A 10,023-nucleotide genomic window follows, 5' to 3' on the forward strand; every position below is an offset into this window, starting at 1 on the left:
AAATGGTATTGCAATGCTAGGAAACAAGGACTAGAGTTCATACTTTCACTAGTGCAAGTTCTCTCAACAATGATAACATAATTAGATCATGTAACAATCCCTCAACATGCAACAAAGAGTCACTCCAAAGTCACTAATAGCGGAGAACAAACGAAGAGATTATTGTAGGGTACAAAACCACCTCAAAGTTATTCTTTCTGATCGATCTATTGGGCTATTCCTATAAGTGTCACAAACAACCATAGAGTTCGTACTAAAATAACACCTTAAGACACACATCAACCAAAACCCTAATGTCACCTAGATACTCCAATGTCACCACAAGTATCCGCGGGTTTGATTATAGGATATCCATCACACAATCTCAGATTCATCTATTCAAACCAACACAAAGAACTTTAAAGAGTGCCCCAAAGTTTCTACCGGAGAGTCAAGACGAAAACGTGTGCCAACCCCTATGCATAAGTTCACAAGGTCATAGAACCCGTAGGTTGATCACCAAAACATACATCAAGTAGATCACGTGAATATCCCATTGTCACCACAGATAAAACACATGCAAGACATACATCAAGTGTTCTCAAATCCTTAAAGACTCAATCCGATAAGATAACTTCAAAGGAAAAACTCAATCCATTACAAGAAGGTAGAGGGGGAGAAACATCATAAGATCCAACTATAATAACAAAGCTCGCGGTACATCAAGATCGTGCCAAATCAAGAACACGAGAGAGAGAGAGAGAGAGAGAGAGAGAGATCAAACACATACCTACTGGTACATACCCTCAGCCCCGAGGGTGAACTACTCCCTCCTTGTCACCGAGAGTGTCGGGATGATGAAGATGGCCACCGGTGATGATTCCCCCATCCGGCAAGGTGCCGAAACAGGGCCTCGATTGTTTTTTGGTGGCTACAGAGGCTTGCGGCGGCGGAACTCCCGATCTAGGTTCTGTTCTAGAGGTTTGGGGATATATAAGAGGTGTTGGCGTCGAGAACAAGTCAGGGGAGTCCACGAGGGGCCCACAAGGTCGGAGGGCGCGCCCGGGGAGGTATAGCGCGGCCTCCACCCTCGTGGCTCTTCTGGCCCAACTCTTTTGCTTTGGGGGCTTCTTCTGGTCCAAAAACAATCTTCGTGAAGTTTCAGGTCAATTGGACTTCGTTTGATATTCCTTTCCCGCGAAACTCAAAAACAAGGAAAAAACAGAAACTGGCACTTGGCTCTAGGTTAATAGGTTTGTCCCCAAAATCATATAAAATAGCATATAAATGCATATAAAACATCCAAGATAGATAATATAATAGCATGGAACAATCAAAAATTATAGATACGTTGGAGACGTATCAAATGCCGTTGCGTGCGAGAGAAGCTAAAACCCTAGCAAGAGGAGAGAAAAAAGCTGGATCAATCTTAATCACGAGTTAAAAGCGGAGCATTTTTTAGGGCTAACATCAAAGCATGTTTTTTTTGTTGAGGAAAGACAGCCAAGCTTTATTAATTCATATCAACATTTACATGTATAACAAGAGCATCGTGGGGTGAACAAAACGAAATATGTCAACAGTGGTACCATGCCTAGCTATCTTATGAGTTTCATGATTTGTATCTCGAGATTCATGCACAAAATTACATGAAATAAAATATATTTCTCTTTACTTTATCTCACTAATAATCCCTCCGAAAGCGCCTTCAGAACTGACCCGGATTCTGTTCACCACTTCTGTGTAGTCAGATGCGACATGAAGGTGTTGCAACTTTAGATTTTCCGCAAGTGATAACATTTCCCTACACGCTATTGCCTCTAGAGTGGCTGCATCAAACAAACCTTGACCATAACAGAGCATGTGTGTGCGAAATCATGAAATCACTAGTTGAGGAGTACTCGTTGCAAAGATCACCCCAACCTCTCCAGGTTGCGACAAGTGGCGCGTTGCATGTGCGCCACTTGTCGCAATCTGGGAGTTTTCTCTTTTTCCGTAGATTCGTTTATTCAAAATATTTTATCTCTTAAACCGTGCGTTCAAATCTTGAACCACTTTCACCGTTGGATTCCTCGCGTCGAGATCTTCAAAACTAGATCCTATGTTGATAGGTTTTGACGAAGTTTTTTCACAGAAAAAACCGGACAAAAAAACCATATGAAAAAACCAAACCAGGAGCACGGGGTTTTTCCCTTTTCCGAAAGAGGCACGCCTGTGCCTCTCACGAAATCACAACCGTGCCTCTCGCGGAAGCAAAACCGGACTCTCGCGGAAGAAAAAAAAGTAGAAGAGAAAACACGTTTTTTCCGAGGAGGCACGGCCGTGACTCTCGCGAAAGCACAACCGTGCCTCTCGCGGAACCAAAACCGTTACTCTCGCGAAAGAAAAAAGAACAGAAAACACGTTTTTTTTCGTTTCCGAGAGGCACGGCCGTGACTCTTGCCAAAGCACAATCGTGACTCTTGCGAAAGAAAAAAAACAGAAAACGCGTTTTTTTCCGTTTCCGAGAGGCACGGCCGTGACTCTCGCTAAAGCACAACCGTGCCTCTCACAGAAGTAAAACCGTGACTCTCGCGAAAGGAAAATAAAAAACAAAAAACGTGTTTTTTCGTTTCCGAGAGGCACGGCCGTGACTCTCGCGAAAGTAAAACCGTACCTCTCGTGAAAGCAAAACCGTAACTCTTGTGAAAGAAAAAAACATATTTTTTCAAGCAATTTTTTCCAAATTTTTTAATCGAAAAGCTAAAAAAGACGGGTGGAAAACCAAAATGTCAAGAAAATAAAAAAAACCGTTTAAAAAGCCGAAAACGCGTGCGAGAAAAAAAACAAAATTCGGAGGAAGCGTCCAGAGCGCGACACGTGATAAATGGCTGAGAGCGCGCCAAGTGACGTTGATCGTTGCGAGGCTCCCGAAGGAGCCCTCGTTAATTAGTTGCTCCCGCGAAATCATAGAAAGTGAATATGGGACGGCCCAGGTAAACTAGAGCATGCCAGGCCGGCTGGCCTGTAAGCCCAGTGAGCCCAAATATAAAGCCCATGTTGCTGTCCATTCCTTTCTCCCCAAGAACAAAGCGAGTGATTTTCGGGGAAAACAAAACAAGTAGATACTCGGAGAAAGGCCAACCGGAGCTTCGCTGCTCGCGTCGTGGCGCGGCACCAGGTCGCTGTAACAGATGGGGCGGCTGCGCGCGTGCCGCCACCATCTCCGCCGCCTCCTCGAGACGAGGCCGCCACCAACGATCCCCACTCCGGCGCGCCTGCCGCACCTCCCCGCCCGCGTGTCTCCCTTTTCCTCGGCAGTGGCGGTCGCTGCGACCGCGTCCCATGACGCCCGCGACTCCGGCCTCGGGAGCTCGGCCTACTGGGCCTGGATCCGGGCGGCGGCAGAGGCGGCCCCGGCCCCCGCGCCCCCACAGGAGGAGGAGGAGGAAGGCCTGTCGCGCTACATCCCCGTCAAGGCCTACTTCCTCTCCACCAGGTGAGTTGGAACGCGCGGGTGGCTGTACGCTGGGTGTTTGATGATAGTTCTGCAAGGAAGACCTTGCGTGCTACTGTGTTTTTTTCAATCTCTCATGCAACATTGTCGTCGGAGGCCACGGTGATTCAGTGCAGAGGAATGAAAAACCTACTTTTGTTTGATTCTGTTTAATCCAATATTTTACAGCATTGATTTGAAGAGCCTTCAGGCGGAGCACGGGAGCGACGTGGTGCCTCCATCCACCCGGTCGCTAAACTACATCGCGCTCCGCTACTCTGAATTCCCTCCAGAGATCATGGTAAGTGATTTCGGTGCAGCGCAACATATTTTGAGGGCCAAGAATTATGTTCGTGTTTGACCGTTTGTTGAACATGTTGTTGTATGTGCATCAGATAACCTCATTTATCTGACGTTTCTGTAGTCCATTGGAGTGAAGGACAACAGATTTTGCTATCGCTATGTGGTTGTATTCCAATATGGTTCTGCTGTGCTCTTCAATATTGCTGATCATGAAGCTGAGCACTATCTTGATATGATCAGGAATCATGCTTCGGGATGGCTTCCGGAGATGAGGAAAGACGGTATGTCCATGCTATTCACGAGCTGGCCTGTTATTGTGTAAACTGCTAAATAGTGTACTTTTCCTCATCAATTTGTATTTATTCTTCTTTTCATTTCCATGTATGTGCATGATCAATCCAATTTCCTTTGATGATAATGACTGCTGACATTTGATAAAGACAATTGAGGATGAGAATCACTCTGAATTTAATTTGTGTTTGATGTAGTGCATTTATATGCCACAATGCTTTGGCTGAACCTTTATATCGCTTCTGGAACTGTCCTTCTTAATTTAATTGTTTGCAAATGCTTTTTAAATTTACTATGAAACATGTGCAACGTTGTACAAGGTGCAGTGGGTTATGCAGTGGCAGTCCATGCAGAATTGCATGTTAAAACAGACATATTTAGAAATATGAGAAGTTGAGTCAAGCCTCATTTTCCAGGGGAGCAAATATCTACTCCCTCCGTCCCACAATGTAAAAACGTCTTACATTGTGGGACGGAGGGAGTAGAATGCTCTCTAATTATTTATGCAGAACAGTTCAAATTATGTAGTTGCACCTGCATAAGTATATAGGCACCCAATCATGCCTAAGATTCCCGCAATTTTATTTATTATTTATTTTTGCCTGGGACCGACTAGGTGCCCCTGGCCTAACAGAATAACAGCGGAAATATGGCACCTATCGCTTAATCCGCTTCTATAACACTGAACCTGTATTATATTCTCACATGATGACATTTATTTAACAATTACCAGATTATGCAGTAGTTGAGAAGCCATTCCTGACAACATGGATGAAAGGAGGTCTTGATTATATAGTTCTTAAATATTTAGACACTGATGGAATTCGGATCATTTCAAGTGTTCTTGGTCAAAGTATCGCTCTTGATCATTACATACGGCAGGTACTGTGATTGAGCAAAGTCAAGAAACTATTTTAATGTGGTTGTATGGTTTAAAGTTCTAAGACGCTACTTTAATAGGTTGATGATATGGTTGAGGAATTTACTGAAATCAATCGTATCATGGAGAAGACTGGGGACTTCACAATGAAAAGAAAGAAGCTCTTTCAACTTGTGGGCAAGGCTAATTCTAATCTCGCAGATGTTATCATTAGACTTGGCCTTTTTGACAGGTATGCACTCTAAGTGCGGCACTCCCTCCTCCTGCATATTATATATCATATACTCCCTCCATCCATATTAATTGACACACACTTAATACACCTTTGTATTAAAGTCGGTACTGCCTCCGTCTAGGTGAATAAGTCATTCGCGTAGTTCTAGGTCATCGATTTGAGGAATTAAATATGTGTTACATGTCATGAAAAGTATATCACTAGATTTCTACACGGATGTAGTTTCTAAATATATATTTTTTGTCACATATAATACATATTTAGATAGTTAAATCGTCGACCTAGAACTACGCGAATGACTTATTCACCGAGACGGAGGTAGTACTAAATGTGCGTCAAGTAATATGGATTGGAAGGAGTACCATATATTTTAGCAGTGTATGTGTTGTCACTTTCTTGAAGGAAGGAATTTCTTTATGCATCAACCCCATGTGCTGTGTTGTGTTATGGAACAGAAGGCATGTAACTGTCTAAAACCTAAGAAGACATAACTTGAGATCGTAGCCATGTACTCCCTCCGTCCGGAAATACTTGTCATCAAAATGGATGAAAGGGGATGTATCTAGATGTATTTTAGTTCTAGATACATCTCTTTTTATCCATTTTGATGACAAGTATTTCCGGACGGAGGGAGTAGGACTATATGATAATTGATATCTATAGGCCAGTTTGGTACTCACATGGTACTTCTCTCAGAAAAAGAAACAGTAATATTTATTCTGTTAATTGAATAACTTTCCTCGTGCTTTCAAGAAAGGTTAATATTTTGTTCTCCATACATACAAAATATACAATGCCACAGCTCTTTATATTTTTAGTCTTTTTACTAGCATTGTGTTACGCTTCGAGATTCAAAGAACCACAGATGTACTGTGAGACTATTATTCCCAGAATTAGCTAAGAGCCTAAGACACGTTCAAAATAAAATAAAATTAGCTAAGACAGTTATGAAAAAGAGACTTTGTTAATCTGTACTTAAATGCATAACATGGATGCTAGAGTCTTCTTTTTCATCGTAATATGAACAACATGATTTTTTACAGGTCAGAAATTGCTTGGAAAAATGCAAATTATGCACAAATTCTGGAGTATCTTCGGGAAGAATATGAACTGAATCAACGTTTTGGAAGCCTAGACTTCAAACTGAAATTCGTGGAGGTATTTTGTTCGTTCTTCTTTAGTGCAATAGCTGATTTCATCCACCCTATTTCACATTTTCACTTACAGTTCATTGTTGGTAACAGCACAATGTTCATTTTCTTCAAGAAGTGCTCCAAAATAGACGATCGAATTTTCTGGAGTGGGGTGTCATAATTCTGCTGGCTATTGAGATTGTGATCTCACTATACGAAATTATCAAGGATTCCAGCATGATGTCTTGAGCACTCTCACTCATTGGCCCACAGCTCATCAGTCATCACCTACTGCTATATTAATTACATTCTCCTCTTTCTGTCGCCATTCCCTACTGATGATCTCTAACCTCAGTTGAAAGCAGCTGGAGGCTATGTTCCCTTCAGGCACTCTCTGATTGCTCTGGTATTGCCTAGAGTGCATTTTTGGGTTTTATCCTTTTGTCCTGAGGAAATTTTATAGATTACTAGGTCAGAAAATTATTTCCTTCACTCTCCAATGACCTAATGGCCAGCAACATCCAGGGCATTGGTGCTTGGTAAACCTTTTTAGTTTTCCAGAGATGTTCTTATTAGATGCTCTCTTTCAACAACAATGCTGGCAGGGTTCAGTTATATTATTTTAGGCTTGTGTTAGGTTCTGCCCTTTTAGTGACAACAAAAAAGGCTCACCATTACTCAATGGCATTTTCAATTACTTTGCACTAGTATTCCTCACATTTCAGTATCAGAAATAGCTTGAGATGAATTTCCCTGTGTTCCAGCAGTAGTGTATATGGTTCTGAAATGTTAGGATTTTTTTGCATTTGTTTGCCAACGGGGTAACATTGTTACCATGGGTATTCTACCTGATAATGGCGCGTGTTAAATCAGTGCCTCAAATCCCTGATAATGGTAGTCACAAAAGGATTTAAAAGTAACTAAATATACCTAGGGTTCCTTTAGACAGTTTTTCTATTTACTGACAAAGAATTTCAAAGGTGCACCCAAGAGAGTGGGCACTCGGTTGCAAAACGTAATGTCACGAATGGCAAAAAATTCTGAGAAAACATTACGTACGTACATGACCAATTCCTTTCTGGACTCATCTAAAAAAAGAAAAGAAAAATCCTTTCTGTGCTTGTAAAATTTCTTGGGAAAAGCCAAACTTTTGCTCCATGTGCGAAAGCAATAGACGTTCAATTTTATTTTTTAGAGTATAGAGATAGACATATGTTTCCTTCCTCCTGGGACACATAAATGTTTTTAATAAAAAATTTAAGAGATGAGGTTTTGAGGGTGACGATGCACGGAGAACACGCACATAAACGTGATCTCACAATTAATACCTTCCATAGATAACCAGCAGCCCAACACGAAGAATAAGGATATGAAATGACGAGCAAACAGAGCACGGCATTTGGAAAAGTGTCAAGACTGCCGCACTTGGGTTCTCGTGTCACTAAAATAAACCTTGCCTAAAAAAATAATCTAAAATCAACCGCAGATGGATTCGCTCGCATTGTGCCTCGTGTCTCTTGCCATTTGCTTCACGATTACTGTTTTTTTTGGCTGAAGTTTTCTTTTGATTGTCAAGAGTTATGAGCACAACCAATCTCACTTTTTTTGGCAGTCCCTTTAAGACACATTTCCATCAGTTGTCTCAAACCTGAGGGAACTTCTTTTCTCAAAAAAATAATATGCTTATAATCTTTTCTACTTCTTTTCATGATTTGCCGCGTGTGCTATTTTTGTCTCAGCACTGCATGTGCCGTTTTGTTTTTTCTACAGTTGCGTGTGCGCGTCATTACCAAAATGCCGGAACAAAACTTGCAGGAAATACGCAAACTTCCAAAGCACGCTTTCTTAATCAGCAAGTACCTTCCATAAACGGCCACGCAGTGGCGCTGAAGGCCCGGACGGCCCATACTGGAAAAAGACCCATTGGTCCTCCCTTCCCTCCGCTCACACGGTCACATTCACAGCCACACCGCAAACGGCAAACCCAGAACCGCCGCGCAGAGCGAGGCCGCGGCGGCGGCGACGGCCCACGCGACGACGCCGTGGCGCGCGGCCGCGTTGGGCGACGGCGCCGCGGCGTGCGGCGGCTGCGCGGGACTTTCCTCGACGAGCACGGTGACCTTCATGCCGCTCCAGCAGTAGCCGCGGCTGCAGATGAAGTAGTAGCGGCCCGTGTGGTTGAGCTGGAACACGAAGCCGCGGCCGCGGTCGTATTTGACGAGGGGCTTGCTCGCGTCGCACTTGTCGTACGCCGCCGCGTCCGCCACCTGCACCACGTCGTACATGTCCCTGGCGTAGTTGAACTCTGCAGCACGCGCGCGTATGTGCACGGGCGGGTCAGTTGGCCGGGCCGGGAAATGGTAGATCGATCGAGAAGACGGTGGAAACTAGGGAGGAGGAGTGGGGTGCTTACGGAGCCAGTCGCCGACGTGGAAGTGGTACTGGTCGGGCCAGGTGGTGTAGTTGACGTTGGCGGCCCAGTTCTTCTTGCCGCCGACGACGAACTTCTCCGCGGCGGAGGGGGCCGGCGCCGCCGCTAGGAGGAGGAACGCCACGGGGAGGAAGAGGGGGAGATTGGGCGCGGCCATTTTTTGGAGATCGGTGGAGGCTGAGGAGGAGGAAGGGGTGGAATGCGTGAAGCCGGGAGGGTATTTATGGAGCCGCGTGGACCGGGCCGGGAATTCGAACAAGCGGCGAGCACGCGGTAACAAACATATGGCACATTACACGCGTGTGTTGCGGCCGCGGGGTACACCGCCCTGCGCGGCGAGAGCGCATGGCGCACGACGCGGCAGCGGAGACATAGCTGGAGCGCCTCCGGTAAAGTGGACTCTGCGGTGACTGCTAGGCGGGGCCTTTTAGTAAAAATTCCACCGTTTTCTTTTTCATAGGATGAAGAGGAGCCGGTGGAATGGACATGGCCGTAGGCCGTAGCTGCCGGATATGACACCCCCTGCGATGTTTGACTGCGATGTTTGTGAAGCAACGGAAGGCTTTTTTTTTTTCTAAAAAAGAGAGCATAACCGAAAAACATTTGCTCTAGGCCTCTGTCTATATTTGGCGTCCAGAATGCACGGGAGCTGATCGCGATAACTGTGTGGTATTTATGATGGAATAGACGTAAGCTGGTTCATGAGGGAAAGTCTCAAGAGACGTACCAAATGTTCATGAGGATCCGTGCTATAACAGCAAACTATGTAAATGCCCACTCACCTAATGCAAGTAGAAAAATTGAAGGATGGAGTAGACCTCCTATGGGATTTGTTAGGCTAAATGTGGATGCCTTTTTTTTTATCATGATCCGCTAAGGGGCACAGCGGGTGCTGTCCTCAGGGATGACAAAGAAAATTCCATTGTTAGCGCAAATTGAAAGATTGAGTGGTGCACTGATGTTCTGACAGCAGAAGTATTAGTGCTTAGGTTTGGTTTATTGTTGAAACAAAATGCGGGCTGCAATAGTCTCGTTATTTACTCTGATAACATGGAAGTCATTGACACAATGAAGAAATGGAGGACATTCTGCAGGAGCAGCGGTGACAGTTTTTGATGATTGCTAGTTCATGGCCTTTTGATTTTTCTCTTGCTAGTTTTGAATGTTGTAATAGGGAGCAAATAAAGTAGCTCATGAGCTTCTTCTTATAGACGATGTAACCATTGTTTCTAATAAGTAAAGGTGCTGCTTTTTTAAATTAAAAAACGATTGCAGCATCTGCAAGAGCAACGCTAG

At 44.2% G+C, this 10,023-nt stretch overlaps 2 protein-coding genes across 4 annotated transcripts; one reads left to right on the forward strand and one right to left on the reverse strand.

Annotated features, from left to right (window-relative positions):
* Positions 1–3,075: 3,075 nt before the first annotated feature.
* LOC119269098 lies at positions 3,076–7,000 on the forward strand. Of its 3 annotated transcripts, none has more exons than XM_037550852.1 (7): positions 3,076–3,457; positions 3,644–3,755; positions 3,879–4,038; positions 4,791–4,930; positions 5,009–5,160; positions 6,207–6,321; positions 6,408–7,000. In XM_037550852.1, exons 1-7 carry the CDS (start codon positions 3,153–3,155, stop codon positions 6,543–6,545), a joined length of 1,122 nt encoding a protein of 373 aa, XP_037406749.1. In that variant the 5' UTR covers positions 3,076–3,152; the 3' UTR covers positions 6,546–7,000. The 3 variants fall into 3 exon arrangements, with proteins under 3 accessions (XP_037406749.1, XP_037406750.1, XP_037406748.1); XM_037550853.1 differs by having other exon boundaries at positions 4,794–4,930; XM_037550851.1 differs by having other exon boundaries at positions 3,077–3,457; positions 4,782–4,930.
* Positions 7,001–8,124: 1,124 nt separating this feature from the next.
* LOC119272081 (lamin-like protein) lies at positions 8,125–8,934 on the reverse strand. Its single transcript, XM_037553670.1, has 2 exons — positions 8,710–8,934; positions 8,125–8,601 (listed from the first exon to the last, which is right to left on the reverse strand). The coding sequence occupies exons 1-2, from the start codon at positions 8,882–8,884 to the stop codon at positions 8,255–8,257; spliced, it is 522 nt and encodes a 173-aa protein (XP_037409567.1). The 5' UTR covers positions 8,885–8,934; the 3' UTR covers positions 8,125–8,254.
* Positions 8,935–10,023: the final 1,089 nt, after the last annotated feature.

Source organism: Triticum dicoccoides, chromosome 3A, assembly GCF_002162155.2.
Source record: "Triticum dicoccoides isolate Atlit2015 ecotype Zavitan chromosome 3A, WEW_v2.0, whole genome shotgun sequence".
Classification (NCBI taxonomy): Eukaryota; Viridiplantae; Streptophyta; class Magnoliopsida; order Poales; family Poaceae; genus Triticum; species Triticum dicoccoides.